Genomic DNA, 21,079 nt, shown 5'->3' with positions numbered 1-21,079 from the left:
CCCCAGAGGCTTGAGTCCGAGGACCATGCAATGCCTTGATTCTGTCCAAAACCTAGTTTTCATTACATCCAGGTAGTTGGTTTCCCCAGAGGCTTGAGTCCGTGGACCATGCAACGCCTTGGTTCTGTCCAAAACCTAGTTTTCATTACATCCAGGTAGTTGGTTTCCCCCGAGGCTTGAGTCCGTGGACTATGCAATGCCTTGGTTCTGTCCAAAACCTAGTTTTCATTACATCCAGGTAGTTGGTTTCCCCAGAGGCTTGAGTCCGTGGACTATGCAATGCCTTGGTTCTGTCCAAAACCTAGTTTTCATTACATCCAGGTAGTTGGTTTCCCCAGAGGCTTGAGTCCGTGGACTATGCAATGCCTTGGTTCTGTCCAAAACCTAGTTTTCCACATCCAGGTAGTTGGTTTCCCCAGAGACTTGAGTCTGTGGACTATGCAATGCCTTGGTTCTGTCCAAAACCTAGTTTTCATTACATCCAGGTAGTTGGTTTCCCCAGAGGCTTGAGTCCGTGGACTATGCAATGCCTTGGTTCTGTCCAAAACCTAGTTTTCATTACATCCAGGTAGTTGGTTTCCCCAGAGGCTTGAGTCCGTGGACTATGCAACGCCTTGGTTCTGTCCAAAACCTAGTTTTCCACATCCAGGTAGTTGGTTTCCCCTGAGGCTTGAGTCCGGTGGACTATGCAATGCCTCGGTTCTGTCCAAAACCTAGTTTTCCACATCCAGGTAGTTGGTTTCCCCTGAGGCTTGAGTCCGGTGGACTATGCAATGCCTCGGTTCTGTCCAAAAACCTAGTTTTCATTACATCCAGGTAGTTGGTTTCCCCTGAGGCTTGAGTCCGGTGGACTATGCAATGCCTCGGTTCTGTCCAAAAACCTAGTTTTCATCATCCAGGTAGTTGGTTTCCCCTGAGGCTTGGGTCCGAGGACCATGCAATGCCTTGGTTCTGTCCAAAACCTAGTTTTCTCTTTGTGCGTGATCTTGGCTTTAGGGGAGTTAGCTCCTCAGCCAAGCCCCTAGAGTTTATCCATACGGTTAGCGTTACAAAGTGCCTAGTTTGCTCTTTACGGGGGACCTTGGCTTTATGGGAGTTAGCTCCTCAACCAAGCCCCTAATCAAGAAACGTAGTTCCTAACAGAACTTTATACTAGAATTCTATAACCAGCGGTTAGACATAACGAAGAAACTCTACCGACCCACTTCCTATACCAACACACAAGCCCTCCCCACAGACGGCGCCAATTGTAAGGACGCGATTCGTGGCGGACCGTAACAGTGTCGGGTTCGCGCGTGAAAAGGCCCCTAACAATATCATTTGTAGAGCGTGGGTTTGGAAGGCTAGGCCTTGGTTGACCGGCGGTGGGCTTTTCGTGGTATTCATACAAGTTTCGGTTTTCCTTCACCCCTGGAGTCTTTCTCCTGGAGGTGGGCTGGGAGGCTCTGGTTTCTGGCCATTTTTCCCAACCCCTTCTTTAGGTTACTTGTTTTTCCTTTTATATTCGCCTGCGTTCATTGTCCTTCGTACACGTATAGGGTCAATCTTTCCAAAATTGATACTTGTCCCATAAACCCATATTCAAAGTCGTTGGGGGTGGTTGTAAAAGCAAAAGACTGCGGCTCTGTCAGGTTCAGAGCATTGAATGGCAATAAGGGCAGCTTTCCCTGGATATTTTAGATCTTTTGTCCTGGTTTCGGTCTTATACCGTTTTTACCCTTCCTTCAGGGGGGGAACTGTGGGTCTGCCGAGGACTGAGCCATCCTCGGCGATATCCACAGGCTACTTTGTCGAGCTCGGGCCATAGCCCTCCTCGGCTTGGGCCTTCGGATTTTTCCCAGGTAGATGGGCCTGGCCCGTAAATCGTTTGGGCCCCACACCTTTCAAACCCACGCTTTATAAATGATATTGTTTGAGCCTTTTCACGTGCGAACCCAATACTATTATGAGTCGTTACAAATCGCGTTCTTACAACCTGAATTTTTTTTTTTAAGAAATGAATAAACCTGAAATTTAAAAGACTAAAATAATATAAGAAATTGAAGAAAGTGTCCAAAAAAAAAGTTATGTCACTTTTTTATCTTTTCATAAATAATTTTCTAAAATAAATTATTAATATATTATTATACTATTCTCTAAAAGACATAATTTATTATTAAAAAAAAAAAAAAAAGTGGAGTAATAAGGAAACTTCCTGGAACTTCCCTAAACTCTCCAACAGAACAGAACCCCAGACTTCATTTAAAGTTCTCAGTCATCACCATAACTGTCCACAAGTTCTCTCTTTTCCTCAATGCCACAGGATATACAATTTCTTCTTTAACATACATTGTCTCTAGCTATTATTTTCTCTTCTTAACTGAGCACACGGCAGGTTTTTTACGACCAATCTTTGGAGTCTCTTGATCTCCTTGACCTTGACAGTGATCCGTATCCCCAAGGTCCTCTCTCTTCTCTTTTGATGCTTGTGTGATTTTTTCTTTATTTCGCTGTAAAGTTTTCACTGAATACATTTTACATTTGATAACAGTTTAAATATTTTCAAGTGTTTTGGCATGACATAAAATTTTTTGACTACAAACCACCCTCAATGGATCCAGCCGCTAGATCGGCAGCCGAGACACCAAATGAGAGGGAGAGCAACTTTCAATTTTTGTAAAATGTTTTACCAAGAGTGTTTTAGTAAAATGTTCTATAAAATTATAAAATCTGGTTTTATTAAATTTTACGAAGGATTTTATAACCAATAGAAAACATTCTCAAGTTTGATTAAATTTTACTACGGAACAAATACTGCTTTTTTTATTTTTTATTTTACTGTTAGTTGCATGTATGTGTTCAATTTCTATTTGAATGATGAGAAAGATAGGGAACGGGGAGGAACGTAAAATTTGTTTCCGGGTTTTTTTGTGTTTTCCCTTAGCACTTGTGAATATAAAAACAGGGAAGGGGTCCCAAAAAAAAACATCTATCTTACTATTTGAAAGGCTTCTGGGGCTTCCCACCAGATTTTTTATTTTTTTCTTTTAAAATATCCCGACACTCCTAGGTGCTGAAGTAGAAACAAAACTAGAAGCAGAAACAAAATTAAAAGATAATTTGATAAAAATATGTCTAACTTGCACTAAAATATTATCTACACAGTTGGAATACTTTTTTATTAACCCACTTCCTTAAAGTAACTATACATATCTATATACATATCTATATTACTATCTAAAGAGCTTCCTTAACTTTCCTGTTTAGACCAGATTTTTTTTTATTCTAAAATATCCTTATACTCCTAACATTCCTAGGTTTAAGTAGAGATAAAGCTATTTTTTTTTTTTTAACTGTTAATTGCAATGTATGTGTTCAATTTCTATTTGAATGATGAGAAAGATAGGGAACGGGGAGGAACGTAAAATTTGTTTCCGGGTTTTTTTTGTGTTTTCCCGTAGCACTTGTGATTGTCAAATAACATATGTTTTTTCTTTTTTTACTCTTTTTTTTTAATTTTTTTTATGGATCTTTTATTACTATTATAATATAAAAACAGGGACGGAAGGGGTTCCAAAAAAATTCCAGTGCATATTTATATTACTATTTAAAGGCTTTCCCGACTTTCTTGTTTGAACCAGATATATTTTTTTATTCTAAAATATCCTCACACTGCTGGTTTAGGTTTAAATAGGGACAAAACTAAATGATAATTGGATAAAAATATTTGTCTAACTTACACTAAAATATTACCTACACAATAGGAACACTTTTTCACTAACCCATCTCTTTAAAGTAACTATACATATCTATATTACTATTTAAAGTACTTCCTCGACTTTTCTGTTTGGACCAATTTTTTTTTTTTTTTTTTAATATTTCAAAATATCCCTACCCTCCTAGGTTTCTAGGTTTAATTAGAGATAAAACTAAATAATAATTTGGTAGAAATACATGTCTAAACTATATGTTTATTGTTTTTTTAATAGAAAAATAAGTTAAACAACCTACGATACTGCTGTTTTTTCTTTAAATTTTCGTCCTAATAGCCCCCAATTAAAAAAAAAATGGTATACCCGAATGTAATATGAAAAAATAACCCACAAACTCTCATAAATAAAAAAAATAATAACCAACCAATTAAAAACTACAAAATAAAAAATAAATATAGACTGAAAACCAAAATTACAATTCTTAATTTTTTTTTTTTGATTTTACTTTTATCTATAAAGAAATAAAGGGGGACCACTAGTTTTGTGAATCTGTGAGACTAGTGTTTGGTAAGTCATTAGTGACTTTTTTGTGAGACCAATTGACCAAAGTCTTTAGTCTATTGTTTTGGTTTTATCAAAAAATTTGTTTTTGTGACTTTGTTACTGTGGCTAACATTAGTAATATATATAAATTTGTGAACTTCATTTTTGTCACTTTGTGTGATGTGACTAATATTAATAATATATATAAACTTAGGCTTGTTTGTTTGTGATTATTTTGGTTTTAGATTTTTTTTTTATTTTTTATTTTTGTTGAGAAGTCCCTTCTTTTTTAGTTGGTGTATAGAACTACGAAATATGGAAATAATGAAGCTTTTTTTTTTTTGGTAGATCATAAGTAAGTCCACTATAATATTAAATTTTTTCAAAAGAAAAAATCTAATGATTTTCTAATGGACTTTATGATTTTGTACATTGAGAAGGGGACTGTTGCAAAATTTGGTACATAATCAATCATATATGACTTTCGAGACTTAAAACAACGTCGAATTCCATTTTGATAAATATGTTGAAATGTTTAAAAAACACTTATTTTGTATGTTATCATTGTCAACATTTTTATAATATCAAATTTTTAAGAAACACTTATTTTATATGTAGGATTTTGTTGAATATGGAATAGATTTTAATTTTTAATTTCATAAAAAAAATTTTGTTTTATGCTTTGTCCTCCTAAGTTCGAATCTTGGTTCTGTCTTTGTATAAAAAGCTAACAATGTTTACTCTATTGGTTTTTAACCCTTTAATTTAAGTGACAATTTATAAGATGTGCTTTTCTCAACAATATATATACACACACACGTGCATTATTTAAAATTAAAAAAAGTAAAAAAAAAAAAAAAAAAAAACTAAAACTAAATATTAAGAACTTGTTTAGTAATGTTGTTCTAATAACATTATTTGTATTTTTTGAAAATACATGTGGATGAAAAAATGTATGAAAATACGTATAATATTGTTTAAATACTGAAAACTATTGTTCAAAATACACTACCAAACAACCCCTAAAGTTTTCAACTAAAAAAGGAAAAAAAAAAGAAAAAAAAAGGAATGGTCTTAGGCATGGTAATTGTTACATGACCCACAAAACAGTAGTGTAAGGTCTGGGTTAAAAAAAAAAAAAAAAAAAAACCTGAAGCGGGTTCGGGTTTGGGTTCAGGTTTTGGTGATACCCGCCGCGAACCTGGGCCTGACCCTTTAAACTAAAATTACCAAAAAAGACCTAATATAAACTTATTCAGAAAACCCTAATCCTATCTTGCTCTCTCAATTTCAACCCGACCTGTCACAACTCCTTTATGGCCTCTTTAATCTCTACATGAGCGCATCATTGAAACCGAATGAACACATCATATAATTTCTATTCTTTCGACAAAACAGAATGAACGCATCATTGAAATTAAAATTTTAAATCAAATCACTTTCTTCTCCTATAATTTTTTCTCGAATTTTAATTGAATGTACTTTTTTTATTGTGGTTCAAGATTTGTCCGTGTATTTCCAATGGCTTCCATGAGCACTGAAAAAATCTCATCTTCATCATCATTTTCTTCTTCAACATCACAATGGAAATATGATGTCTTCCTTAGTTTTAGAGGTGTGGACACCCGCAAGGGTTTTACCAGCCATCTATATGTTGCCTTGGAAGAGAGAGGCATTCACACCTTTAAAGATGATAAAGAACTTGAGGCAGGAAAATATATTTCATCGGAACTCTCAAAAGCAATAGAAGAATCAAAGTTTTCTATTGTCATTCTCTCAGAAAACTATGCATCTTCAACATGGTGCCTAGATGAACTTGCAAAGATCATTAGTTGCAGTAATAAGACAGGAATGATAGTTTTACCTGTTTTTTATAATGTGGATCCATCTGATATACGGAAAAATACAAAAAAAATTGGACAAGCTTTAGCTAAACATGAAGAACGTTTCAAGGAGAACATGGAGAATGTCCAAACATGGAGAGATGCTTTGACAGAAGTGGCTAGTCTCAAAGGGTGGCATATGCAGGATAGGTAATTTAATTTGACATATTTTTTTCTTAACATTGATTCAAAATATTCTTCGTATGCATAGCAAATTTAATTTGATATTTTTTTTCTTAACATTGATTCAAAATATTCTTCGTATGTGTAGCAGGAATTATAACAACTTAGCTAAAAGGAAAGGGAAGAAAAAAAAACAGGGAGCTATATAAAGAATTAATTAGTTATATGACAAAAATATATTAATTTTACAGTGTGCAATACATACATAAATTAAGTTACTTCGCACAAGCACAATATGCGTTGTGTTAACTTTCTTATATTAAAACATAAAATTATAATATCTAATGAAAATAATATTAAATTTATTTTAAAATACTTGAAACTGTTGTTAATAGGATTTTAGTTGAAGTATACTTTTAAATTTCTTGGAATTTAATGGTAGAGTTTTATGTAGAGTAAATTGTTAGTAATAGATTTTGATCTACAATAAAAATATATATTTTTTAATAATTAATAAAAGTATAAACACTTGTTTCAAAAATGAAGATAGTAACATGAAGTAATCATGATTTCTAAGGCCAACTTTAATTATATAGTAAATAATTATATGGTAAATAATGTTGTTGGATATATATATATATATATATATATATATATATATGTTTGTGTGTGAGAGTAAAGTCTCATATTGAATAAAAATGAGAAAAGTGAGTGATTGATATAACATAGTTTGACACAAACTCATAGGCTTAAACTTTTGAGTCAAATGATGTCCTTATGTATTATATTAACTACTTAATTAGAGGCTCCTCAAGGTGTTATCGTTGCAAATGAAGTGGAGACAAGTCCCTTCCCCTTTGCAGTAAATTGATGGTTTAATATTTTAATCACCAAAACAGTTATCTTTAAATATTTGAAAGTAAAAAGACAAAATTTGAAGTACAGAATATGAGGAGCTTACAATATATATATATATATATTTAAAAAAAAAAAGAATATGGCGTGCTTAAACTTGTTAAATAAAATATACATAGAAAACCCAACAAGAATACAAAGAAATTTCTTAAATGTTGAAAAGTGAGAGAAAATAGAAAGAGTGATGAAGAGATGCTTATCTTTTAAAATCAAACTTTATTTTACAATTTGTGGAAGTGATAAGTTGTAATTAGTAGTGGAAAATAAAAGTGATGTTAGTGACAGGTCTATATTAAAGCAATTGTTCACCGCTCACAACTTGACATCTTAACAGTGAAAAAAATTATGGGGTGTAGGGGGTAAGGACCGGGGTTTAAGTCTCCAGAAGGGAGTTTCATACATATACACTTAAATTAGGTTAGAGTAAAAATTCTATCTTGTATTAAAAAAAAAAAATTTGTGAAAAAGATTGTGGAATAAGTTGTATCTATTGCAAAGTTGTATACTCCCCCATTATTTGAAAATAACATAATAAATAATTACTTGGATAATACTAGAGATACAAAATATTTTACGTAAATATTTCACGACTTGTTGAGGTGATAAATTATGTTTGGTAAATAACTAGCATGTAGGTCCACAAATAATACATTTTTTAATGTACACAAATCACAACCTGTTAAACAATATGCTGTGAAGCTTATTGTCTATGTAGACTTATAATGGCATATATCAAGTATGATATGACTTGTGTAGTAGTATCTTTGGTTGTTAGTGTATGGTTCTTTTTAGTTGCTAATATCACATCATTTTGAGTTTAATTAGTTATCAAAAATCATATATCAAAAGGGAGCTAATTGTCTTAAAAGACTATTGAACTCTTTTTTTCTTTTTCTTTTTGGTTTAATTGCATACAACAAGTGAGTAGAAATATTCGTACCCACCCAAGTTCTCAATATGGAAACCACACGATGCTGTTGATTTGATATTGAGATCTATCTACTCATGGTGAATGGGAGTGCCCTCTAACCCAAGGGCGAGGGACAAGCTGACACGAAATCCCATGACCTGAAGGAGGGGCCAGTGGAGCCACCTCTCCCACTTAGCCAATTCCACCTTAGTTACAAGCCGTACCTGGTTGCAAGCTCACACTACTAAACTCGGCACATGATACTATTGATAGATACACATTAACAACTTATATACTTACACATGTATAACCCAACTCTTATTATTGAAATAAAAAATAATAATAGTAGTTGATTAAAATAATTTCAAAGGAATCATGAAATTTCTTTTATATTTTTAGAAACCTTTTGGTACTAGAACTCTAATGGGTAATATTATTAAACTTTCTATAACTTTAGCGGTGGAGTTTTACATAGACCAATGATGTCAATAATATTAATTTACTCATAATGTTCCACGTGGTGAAAGCACGCTCTATGACATGTAATTTGTATGTGAGTCATATGGTTCAAGCATATGTAAGTCAGTTAGGCAATAGAGTTTAACCTAGGTTAATTATATTGTCCCTTCTTAAAAAAGAAGAAGGTTAATTATATTGTCCCTTCTTAAAAAAAAGAAGGTTAATTATATTGTCCATGTGACATAAAAAGGAAAAACAAAAACAAAAGAAAATATGAAAAAAAATCAGAGCGAATCCACGATTCTAACATCTGTGGCTATTGCGTTTATTTTCTATAATACTATTTATCTTTATCTTACACGATTTTGTCATTTGGGGCATATGTTTTTTATAACAGGGGAAAAAAAAAAAAAAGGTAAGCCTAACATGCTACCTTTATACCAATAAAATATGCATTCTCAATTTGTGGGAACCATCAACCAATTCATTATAGTATATTATTACTCTTTTATTTTTCTAAGCATTAGTCTATTACTTATTAGTTACCCTAAGTTAATTTTTGGGCTTTTTTGTGAATTTCTCTTGTTGACATTGATAATAAGCTGTTGCCACTTTTATATAACAAATAGGGAACAATGTCCTGGCACTTCTTGAATTTTGGAAGAGTTATATTCACATCCCTTAAACTTTTATTTTAGTCAACTTCGTACATAAACTTTGGTAATGTAGCAAATAGACCCCATTAACTTTTCCTTTTGCTAATTTGGTACATAAAATTTGATTTCTTAGTAGACTAGCAGTAATGCCCCCTTGACTTTTTTACTCCCTCACCACTTTATCATCTTTTTTGATGAAATAAATTTTTTTTTTTAAAGTAAATAAATAAAGGGGTCTTGCTACAACAACATAAAAGTTTAGGGGGTTTATTTTTTAGAATACCAAAGTTTATGTACTAAATTGGCAAGAGGAAAAGTTTAGGAGATCTATTTGTTATAGTGCCAAAGTTTATCTACCAAATTAGTCAAAATAAAGATTTGGAAATATAAGTGAAACTACTCCAAAGTTGGTGTCAGGTTACCCTAACAAATATGTGATATTTGCTTTCAAACAAGATATTTTTAAGCAATAAATATATATATATATATATATAGATATATAATTTCATTTGAAAAATAGAAAGAAATATATTTTATCAATGTGTAAAAACAACTATAGGGGGAAAAGAATAAAAAGTTCTAGTTGAAGAGGGAAACAAATTGTTGTTACCTTTTAAATGAATATAAAAAATGATAACAGGATCTTAAATTATTTTTTTATAATAATTTATTCTCTTTCATAAAAATTTGTGTATAAATAATAAAGTATGGAGAGAATTACATAATAAATGTTTATAGTATAGTTTTACATTATTACAATTAGAACATTTTATGAGTCTATATAAATCAAAATAATATGAATTTGCATAAAATGCACTCAATAATTATCTAAATATTAAAAATCACTCCATTCATAAATAGAATTTTTACATTAAAAAAAATTGAAAAATGAATTATTCATGTGATAAAACTTAATAATTAAAAAAATTAATGAACATCTTACATTAATTAATGATTACTTGGTATTCGAATGAATAGATTTTAATGATTCAAATTGATCTCAAATAGTGTAGTGTGTGTATATATATTATTGCAATTAGATAAGTCAAAATAATATGAATTTGCATAAAATGCACTTGATAATTATCTAAATACTAAAAATCACTCCATTCATGAATAGAATTTTCACATTAAAAAAAATTGAAAAATGGATTATTCATGTGATAAAACCTAATAGTTAAAAAAAATTTAATGAACATCTTACATTAATTAAAGATCACTTGGTATTCAAACGAATAGCTTTTAATGATTCAAATCGATCTCAAATAATATATATATATACACATACACACATCGCATGTGTGTCATATATAAATTCCCATTCTCAAGTCAAATCTTGGCTTTGCTACTTGCCCAATGCCCATACGGACAATATTTAATTTACTCAATGCAACAAAATATGAACACAAAATGACCTTTGTTTTAGGAGAATACATTGTTATTAAAGTAAATCTTGTATCACAAAATATCTATATGTAGTTCCTATAAAAAAGAAATACAAATCAAAAAACAAACTCCTCTGCGATTAAAAATCCACTGTAAAACTTTCACAAAACTAATGTGGGAAGTTATTTCTAGTTTGGCTTGAAGCACTCAATTACATTTATGCGTCCCAATTTCAGTTTTAACCTTTACAAAAATGAGGCCTCTTTCCATAGCTATAGCTTCCACAAACACACACACACACACAAAAGAAAAGAAAAAAAGCCCTCTATCCCTCACACATAGCAGCCATTATTTTTCCTCTTTGAATTTCTAATAATGATATAATATTTCAGTTCTAACCAACTAAATTAAATGCCATATATCTACTAAAGTTTATTCTGGATCTTGTCATTGTAGGTTCAGACTTACAACTTATTGTTATCTCTTCTTTGTAGGCCTGAGGCAGAATTAATTCAAGACATTGTGAAAGTGATATTAAATAATCCGACTTACACATTGTCAGTAGATACCAATGGATTAGTAGGAATAAATTCCCGGGTTGAGAAATTGAAGTCGCTATTAGCTATAACGCCAGACAATATTCGCATTATAGGAATTTGGGGGGCAGGAGGAATGGGTAAGACAACTCTTGCTAGAGTTGTTTATAGAATGGTTTCCAATCAATTTGAAGCTTGTAGTTTTATTGCTAACATTAGGGAATTTTCTGAAAAAAATGGTTTACATAAGTTACAACAAGCACTTTTGAATGAATTATTGATGCGCAAAGATATCAAGGTACATGATGTTGATAATGGAGCTCTCCTGATCAGGACTAGGTTATGTCACAAAAAGATTCTTCTCATTCTTGATGATGTACATGATTTAGACCAACTAAATAAACTAGTTGGGAAGCATGATTGGTTTGGCCTAGGTAGTAGAGTTATAATTACAACAAGAGATGCGCATCTGCTAAAACATAAAGTAGATGGAACATATGAGGTTGAAGGATTGGATTATGAAGAATCTTTTCAACTTTTTAACTTGAAAGCTTTTAAACAAGAGCATCCTAATGAAGATTTTCTAGAGCTATCCCAATCCTATGTACATTATGCTAATGGCCTTCCTCTAGCCATTGATGTTTTGGGTTCCTTTTTGTTAGGGAGAAGTAAAGATGAATGGAAAAGTGAATTAGATAGGCTTAAAGAATTTCCTGAAAGAAAAATTCTCGATACACTTAAAATAAGCTTCAATGGACTAGCAGAAACAGAGAAGGAAATTTTCTTGTATATTGCATGTTTCTTTAATCACATGGATCTAGATACCATCATAGAAATATTAGATTATCTTGAGCTTTATCCTAAAATTGGATTAAGTGTTCTTAAAGATAAATCTCTCATCAATTGGCAAGATAATCATTTGTGGATGCATGATTTACTCCAAGAAATGGGTCGAGATATAGTTCATCAAGAGTCCCTTAACAATCCTGGGGAGCGTAGCAGATTGTGGTTGTGTAAAGATATTGACAATGTGCTAACAAAAAATACGGTAAGAGGTTATTAATATAACCGGAGCATATATCTTACTATATTATTCAAAAACATTGTTTAACTTAGAGTAATTTTGCAATTCACTAATCCCTTTTGTTCATGATTATTAGGGAACAAAAAAAATTCAAGGCATAGTCTTACGGCCTTGTAGTTGTGCCTATTCAAAAGGGGCAGACTGGAATCCTGAATCCTTTTCAAAGATGCCTTGCTTGAAATTGCTCAAAATTGATGGCGTTCATCTAATGCATGATCTCAAACATCTTCCTGAGAGCTTAAGATTTCTTGATTGGAGTGAGTACCCTTTGAAATCTTTGCCATCAGATTTCCCATCAAGTGAGCTTGCTAAACTTTGCTTGAACTACAGCTACACTGAACAACTTTGGAAAGGGAAAAGGGTAATTTAGGAACCCTCTCACAACTTTTATTATTTATTTAAAGTTTCATTAAACTATAAGACTTTTTAGAAGCTAATTTTTTTTTTTTTTTAATCTCTTTTTGTATGTGGCTTTTAACAGTCTTTTAAGAAGTTAAAATACATTCAAGTGAACTGGTCTGAAAAGCTTATTGAAACCCCAGACTTCACCGAAGTCCCAATTCTTGAGAAATTGGATCTTGAAGGTTGTATAAATTTACGTAAGATCCATCCATCTACCAGTGTTCTTAAAGAACTTACTCTTCTTAATCTAAGAGGTTGCATAAACCTTAGAAGACTTCCAAACAAGTTCGACATGAAGTCTCTTGAGATTCTTATTCTTTCTAGCTGCGTAAAAGTAAAACGAATTCCAGAGTTTGGGGAAAACATGGACCGTGTATCAGAACTCTACTTGGATAACACTAATATTACAAAATTACCCACATCAATTGGGAATTTGACTAGTCTTGCTTCATTGAGTATAAGAGATTGCAAAAATCTTATGTCCCTTCCTAGCACCATGTGCAATATAAAGTCACTCAAATGTCTCGATTTTTCTGGATGCCCAAAACTTTGCAAGCTTCAAGAAAACTTGGAGATTGTTGAAAGTGATACAAGTGGAACTACGATAAGACTGATGCCTTCTTTTAATTTTCACTTCAAAACTCTAAAAAAACTAGTTGTCGGTGGATTTAAGCCTAGAAGTCCCAATCTCATGGACCTGTTATGGACTTCTCAATGGCGATTGACTTCTTTGACTAAATTGAAACTAGAAGACTGCAATCTGATGGAAATCCCCAATGATATTGGCTGTCTATTCTCTTTAAAAAAAATATGTCTATCTGGAAATAGTTTTGTTTGCATTCCTGAGAGCATTGGTCAGCTATCTAATTTGACATGGATGGAATTGGATTATTGCACAAAACTTAGATCGTTGCCAAAGCTTCCACTGAATATTGATTATATTAGGGGATTTGGTTGTACCTCATTGGAAATAGTACCAGATCTATTAAAGCCAAATTCTTCCTGTGAGCCACGACTCTATCTTTCAGGTTGCAGTAAACTGGCTCACAATCGCGTTGACATTTTTTTGGCACGGATAAAAAAGCATCTTCAGGTCTCTCTCTCTCTCTCTCTCTCTCTCTCTCTCTCTCTCTCTCTCTCTCTCTGTTCTAAACAACTTACATTGTTTGTATGTTTCAGGGACTCACTCTTGACGACAGATATGACACTCTACATTTTGAAAAGAGATATGACATCATTGTTCCTGGAAGTGAAATTCCAGAGTGGTTTAGGCATCAAAATATAGGATTTGAAGTGAATATAAAAGAACCTTCTCATTTGTGTAATGAGTGGATGGGGATTGCTATTTGTGCTGTATTTTGTTCTGAACAAAAATTTGACAGTTCAGTTAAATGCTTTTTGATAGCCAATGGAATACACTCTTTTTTGGTAGCAGGCTATGCCCACATTTTTTTTTTATCAGATAATATTTGGCTACTTTATTTGCTTCCTCAATATTTCAAAGAGGAATACAGAAAATTATTGTGGGAATGTGATGAGAATGGATTCAGTCATTTTAGAGTTTGTTTTGAAACCTGGGGCTTGGAGATGAAGAAATGTGGGATGCATATGGTATACAAGAAAGACATGGAAAATCTCAGCCAAACTATGGCTTAGAGTAGCAACACCAGCATCAATCCTTTTGAAAATCATAATTTTGACAACTCCACAGTGGAAGAGAAAGGTAACAAAGCCAAGTGCATCCGTGGTGATTATGATGGGGCTGGACCTAGTGGAGAAGGAAGCTCTAATGATATACCACACCTAAAAAGGATTAAAAACGCTCACAGAATTGATGGACCTTGGTAACTTATTGTGAGGTGCCAACTGAGTACAAGGAATGCGGTGAGGAGTTCAGTGATTAGGAGGAATCTAGCGAAAGTGACTAGGAAGGTTAATAGATTTTATTCTCTTCATTACCAGTAAGCCACTGTCTTTCTTCTTAATTCAAGTTTTGTTGATTGCTGCATTATCTTTTTCTCTTAGTGTACATGCATTAATGAGTTGTTAGTGAGACTCCTAGCAGTTTCGCTAATTGCTAGAGTCATTTTGGTTCAGTGATTTGTGTTATTTGTGCTAGTTGCTCCCTTCCTGGAAGATTATTGGACTTGTTTGTAAGAAGAAACTGTCACATGGCTAGGAGACAAAGAAGACAAGTGCAATTGAAAGGTAAAATATGGACTCTTGTTGCCTATATTTTGTCATCATAAATTTTCTAAGTGCAAAAACAGTAAATGCATATCACTGCAAACATTATAATTGGAATTAGTTATTATGTAGTTACTATGACATATGTGAATTACTTTTTTTTCCCTTTTCATTTTTGTTTTGCTATAATTTTTTTAAAGGTTTACAGTGCTGCTGTTGTGCTTTTGGGAGTATACTACTGAAAGAAGAAAGATTGAGTTGTGCAAGTGTGAAGTTCACAAATGCCATCTGAAACATGGATATTTGAGATCCAACAATGATGTAAGAGCTAGAAGCTTACTGGTTTCTGGTTTTGTTATCATTATTGATTTGAATGTTTAAAAATATCAACCTGTAGTGACATCTTAATGTTCTTGGTATACATTTAATAGTATAGAAATATCATCTTGTTGTTTAATTGTTTTCTTCGTTTTACAATTATGCTTCTGGTTTGTCCTTGTTTTAGAAATCCTTAAGCACAAAGCTCAATTTGTTTGCATGACTGTAATTCAAATGAATAAACTAGAATTCTAATTCTTATATTTTTCCTTGTAGTCCTTTCCATATAATTTGGTTTGGTTTAATTTAACGGATGCAAAGGGGTTTTATTTGTTCGGAACTATTAAAAGGCTTCCCTCTTTTTTCTTGTCATCTAGAATCTGGTTTGGGTTCGTCTGTCCATTAGAATTGATTTCCTTCAGCCTACTCAATTCAGGCATGGATCAAGAGCTGGCTGAAGGGTATCAGGGGAAATTCAGAGAACCTAAAGTTCTTCTCGGTGTTGTTTGTCTCTATTTTATGCCATACTAGGACTTGTAGGAACCAGGGTATCGGCAAAAGGAAATCCTTTCCCTTCCACTAATGTGGTCATGACTCATGTATATAGTAAAAGTTTGATTTCTATGTGCAGGGTAGCTAACAGTTCAGAAACAAAGGAAAGCCTCAACAGCAGCAAAATAAGCAAGGCCAGACATTTATAGTCTTTCAACCAGAAACTGATCCTGCTGGAGGAGTGCAGTAAGGGTAGAAGAACGAAATGGAGGGGATTCATTCAGTTTTGTTTGTAAAAATAGAGATGGGTCCATGGCTGGTTGTTTGAGCTGGACTAGAGAGGCTCAAATAGATGTAACAAAGAGCGAGGTGGTGGCAGAGCTGATGAAGAACATTCTCAGATGTTTAGGAACCAGTTCACAGATCGATGTTTGGGTTTGCACAGGTGGACAGATGTCTTCTGACAGAGCCTCAATCTTTAGCAACCATTGCTCCTAACTTGTTTATGAGCATTGGCTTGGATAGCAAACGGTGGACTCCTAATCTTGTACATTTTTATTCTAGTGCTATTTATGTTCCTTTGTATCAATGTATCATGGCACAAATCCATCACCAGCGTCATAAATTTTTTTAGAACAAAATAAAAATCCATAGAATTTTAAGATTATATTTTCTGTTTAGAGAGAAATTCCTTATTATATATGCTGATGACGACAAACAGTTGAGGTTGTCATAATTATCTTCCTTTTTGTTTAATGTAGTTGACTACTTTTTTTTTTTTTTTTTTTTTTTTTTTTACAAGATAGAAATTTTACCCTAACATAATCTAAGTGTATATGTGTATGAAGTTCCCTCCTAGAGACTTGAACCCGGCCCTTACCCTCCACATCCCACAAACACTTATATTTGTGGAGTGATCATCGCATCAAGACTTTAAATAGAAGCCTTACTTCATTACAGAGAAGTTCCTCAAGGCTAAGCTTATAACAAATTTGCTGAGCATCTTCTTTGCAGCTTTGGCAGGTGCATGATGTTCCACCCAGGTTTTTGGAGAGATCGTTGCTTTTTTTCTGCAAGCACTACCACCATCCTCTCCCTTGGCTGAAGACACTATGTGCCATGCAAATATTCGGAAAAGTGTTTCAAGTGGCAAGTGCAATGGATAACATACCCTGAAATTAACTCAATAAAGTCAAATAAAAGTTATGATTATGTATACTGTCAAATTTGGCTGAATGTTGACAATTATATGCATACTGGAGAAATTATTTTATCCTAAAGAAAATTTAGGAAGATGTAATATATTCTGCCATCAAAAGCACAAGATGTCTATGAATTATACAACTGAAAAGAGGCACATAGGGCCACATAGAACTATTTTTCACTGTTTAATTTTTGAATTTTGCCAACTTATTTTTGTATGTACATTTTTTTAATGTCTCAAGCACTATATGTACAGTTTTTAATGTCCCACTTCTCCTTAGGTACATCGTAGTCAAACTCAGCATATTTTTATCTTACCAGATTAAGCTATATCAAATGTACGGAAGTTAAAAAACAGACTCAAAGACAAAAATCTTGAAAGACAGTGAGAAAATTTAATGTGTAAAAATAACGAATGTCAGCTAAATCAACTAATAAAGTCTTTTGTGATCAAATGTGGGACTTCTGATTGAATCCCACCTGCATAGAAGAGGCAAGCCCCCTCCAGTTCTGTAGCCTATAGGCTGGATTCAAAATTAAATAAAAAAAAAAAAAAAATTTAAAATGTTGCAAAAGTGCATATGTAAAGCAAAGATGTACGACCTGAAGATAGTGCACATGCTTGTTTGGCCTTGTTTGTTTAAGGTCTAGTAAATGTAAATCACTGTTTGGATGTAATGGGAAGCCATTTTGATACAAAAGCCTCTTGAACACAGACATTTTGAATGATTCTCTCCCTCCCTCTCTCTCTAAAAATATTTCTTGGAAAAGAAAGATACACCTGATTTCATGCAGGATATCTCACATAGGAATAATGAAATTAAAGCAATGCTGTGGAATTGTCATGGCTTTCCCCAAGAGTTTGCAAATTTGTTAGGTCCACCTGCCATTTAAAGATGATCACATATTGTAAGGAACATAAATTGCAGGAATAATGAAAACTAAGGTGAAGAATTCCTTAATGGAAAGGAAAGAAATAATCTAGTCATAACAGTTTTAATGCATGGTATTCCAGCAGAATTCCACAATTAGATGTGGCTGAAAAAGATACTGCAGTATCCTGTGGGCACCAATTTGTTAAGTACAAATTATAACCTGTTCACCTTCCACTTACACTGCACTACACCGGCCATCCCCTCACTGGCAAGTTTTATGTTCATGGCCTGCCTGTGAAACAAGTAGATTATGAAAGGCTATTCGACACCCTCATTTTTTAGCATGGCCTAATTCTATCACTCTTCAAAATTATATAACCAATCACGTTTAAGAAATAAGTGAATTGGGATATATTGTTTTGTGAGAAATTGAAAGAAGGAATTTTCCTTAAATATCAATAACAGTAGATTGAAGATTTGCATGTAGCATCTTATTATATGTGGCACCACAGTTGACACAAGGTAATTTTCAAGTTTCCTATATAGTCTGCAGTGAAATTTTTGGTATTTATTTGGTTTTCAAATTCAAAAACACTAGTTGAAATCTATGGAAATATGATCGATTGAACTTTGTAGCTTATATGACAAAGGCAAAAAACCTACTTGACCTCTTAAATTATCAACCTCAAGCTTTAAGTACAAAATGCAAGGATGGTGGGCAGTAGTCTCATTTTATATATACAAGAGACAGAATGATCACGGGTCTACTTTTTTTTTTTCTCTATTCAAGATATTGAACTTGTAGCTTTAGGGAGAAACATTCTCTTTTTTCTTCCCCTTCTGTTCAACTAAACTCAGTCCATAAACTTGCCTTCTTTTCATAATTGATGCAAGATTTGTGTAAGTAATGTTTGGGTATACATGTGTGTGAAGTCCTACATTGAATAATGATAAGAAGAATGAGTGGTTAATATAACACAGGTGAGCTCATACCCATTGGGTTTAGGCCTTTTGAGTTAAGTGATGGCTCTACATATTATATTAACTACCCAAGGATTCTCCCTAAGATGTTATCTCCCCAACAATTAAAGTTATTTTAGTGTAGACTTGTGACTGAGAAGGAAAATGAGTAGTAGAAGTATACCTATCATTTTACTATGGAAGACACCCATACTTACTAAAGTTGGACTGGCTACATTATTCCATAACACTTTTCTTAGAAATAGTAAAGCAATACATAAAAATAGATATTAAGACCATATTCCTCAATTTTTTATAGTATGGGTTATTATATTAAGAACATATTCCACAATGAATTCAGGTTTGAGCAAGAGTTTAATAAAGTCTAGAACAAATCAAGAAATCAACTCCCAAGGTTGAAAAATTATAAGCGCATCCCAAGTCCTTCCAACACTTTGATGAATGAAAATAGACATCGTAACTCCACATGAATGAAATGACCTTTCAACTTCGATGAATGAAAATAATTCCTTTCCTCACTCACAGCTATGACCTTTCAACTGTACAAAGTAAATACAACATAAGTGTTTACAAAACCAATTAAGTTCAAAAATTTTGTATTCGGAAAGATACATAATGCTTAATGAATCTAAGACTTGAGTACTAAAATAGATATGAGATCCCTAACGAGGAAAAGATTTACAATGAACCCAATATTTTAAGCATGGGTTGTTTTACATATCTTTATGCTTTGACAGAGATTTTCACCATTAGAATCAGAAAGTTTCCTTCTTAAATTACTTTGATATCTTACCCTGTATATTTCCCATATATATATATATATATATATGGCCAATTGCTATGGTTTAGCAATATGCTACATTGATTTAGTTAGTTGAGTGAGCCAAGTTAGAAGATAACATGGAGAATTGCAAAGCATTCATCAAAACATGGGTTCCTCTGATGTTGCAGTCATCTTATTAGTGCTCAAATACATATCTATGGTGTGATTGATATTCCAAATCCAACTAGACATTGAAGGACATAGCTCCAAAGATCATAGTTGAGCCCTGCCTCTATGTCCTGCAATGTCTTGTTGGTTTTGGGAGCCAGAATTGACCAATAGGAGCCCCACTGTAGCTGTGCAATATGACACATGATTTTCATTGCCTGTGACCTTTTGCCACCAGCCCTCTCTATAAATGAGTATGCCAAAAATCATGGCTCAGCCCTGCATGATATGGGAAATCAAACATGGAGAGAACAGGGGGCAAAAGGTCACAGGCGCTCAAAATAATCTGTTGTGACTTAATTAAAATATTCATAAAGTAGCAAACTCACTATCCCAATAATAAAAGCAATGCATTATTATTAGTTTTCCCCATGCTATCAAAAAAAAAAAAAAAACTGATCCTTTGCATCGTCAATGATAAAAAAGACCTTTTAAAAAAATTACTAAGCAAAGGCCCTCCTTAAGTAAACCTCACAAACCAAACAAAATAGTCAACAATAAAAAGTACCATGAACTTTACTTGGTCATTGCTCTATTAAATAAGATCCTATGGCATGTAGTTCATATTTTTTTTTGGGCAGATTCTTTTCAGATAATGAAAGCTGTGATACCATTTCTGTGAGTGTAATCAATTATAGGTGTTATGTGGAATAGAAATAGAAAAAATAGACTAAACAATCGCAAATGGACCACAAAGATTTATGTGGTTCAACTTTAGGCCTACATCCACAGGTGGCCAAGTTGAATAGAAATTCAATCAGAAAATATGGAAAAGGAAAGAGTGGTACACACTCAAAGTTCTATCTTTCGCGAAATTACAAAGACTGGTTTACAGAGAAAACATAGAGCTGCTTAGGAGACTTTCTGTGGGACAACCCAAACCAACTAGGACTTAGGTGATACTACTGGCTTTGTTGTACAATACAAGAAAGGTAACTGACTATCAATGGGTTATACCTCCATGTGGTACATGTAAGGCTTATTCAAGCCATGCATAAACTTTTTCTATTATAAAATCAGTAATCATCAATCCAACACAAAATTATAGGCAAAAAACAAGGGAAATCAGGTTGGATTTAGAAGTTATATGTATGCCTCTCTCACCAATAACTCTCCAATTACTCTATCCAAAATATTTTATGGTAAATCATCTTAGAAACTAGAAAACATTGTTTTAAGACAATCTTTCTATTATATAGCATATCGACATTAATTTTCATATTTACTGAATTAGTGAATCTTTAAATCCTGCCTAGGCTACAAACAGTTGTCACTAATGATTACGTTGATTTGTTATATAGAAAATGAAAATCTAAGATTTTGATATTAAGATTAATAGTGTATGACATCTAATAAATCATTCTTTCACTTTTGTCAACTTCTTTGTTGAAAATGTGTCAAGACTATCACATGTGAATTTATTTTTCAATCTTTTCTATATTT

General features: G+C 33.0%; 1 protein-coding gene and 1 long non-coding RNA gene across 2 annotated transcripts; both read left to right on the top strand.

The window, feature by feature from the left end:
- Nucleotides 1-2,218: 2,218 nt before the first annotated feature.
- LOC115990057 (TMV resistance protein N-like) lies at nt 2,219-14,245 on the top strand. Its single transcript, XM_031113918.1, has 6 exons — nt 2,219-2,441; nt 5,738-6,268; nt 11,062-12,151; nt 12,264-12,548; nt 12,669-13,682; nt 13,769-14,245. Exons 2-6 carry the CDS (start codon nt 5,757-5,759, stop codon nt 14,243-14,245), a joined length of 3,378 nt encoding a protein of 1,125 aa, XP_030969778.1. The 5' UTR covers nt 2,219-2,441; nt 5,738-5,756.
- A 320-nt stretch (nt 14,246-14,565) lies between these two features.
- Nucleotides 14,566-16,212, top strand: LOC115988677. The gene is made up of 3 exons (XR_004091617.1): nt 14,566-14,797; nt 14,977-15,097; nt 15,726-16,212. It is a non-coding gene; the product is annotated as an uncharacterized LOC115988677 (long non-coding RNA).
- Nucleotides 16,213-21,079: the final 4,867 nt, after the last annotated feature.

This window comes from Quercus lobata, chromosome 5, assembly GCF_001633185.2.
Source record: "Quercus lobata isolate SW786 chromosome 5, ValleyOak3.0 Primary Assembly, whole genome shotgun sequence".
In the NCBI taxonomy this organism is placed as follows: Eukaryota; Viridiplantae; Streptophyta; class Magnoliopsida; order Fagales; family Fagaceae; genus Quercus; species Quercus lobata.
The sequence above is the reverse complement of the archived record's forward strand: the minus strand, read 5'-3'. Positions and strand labels throughout refer to the sequence as shown.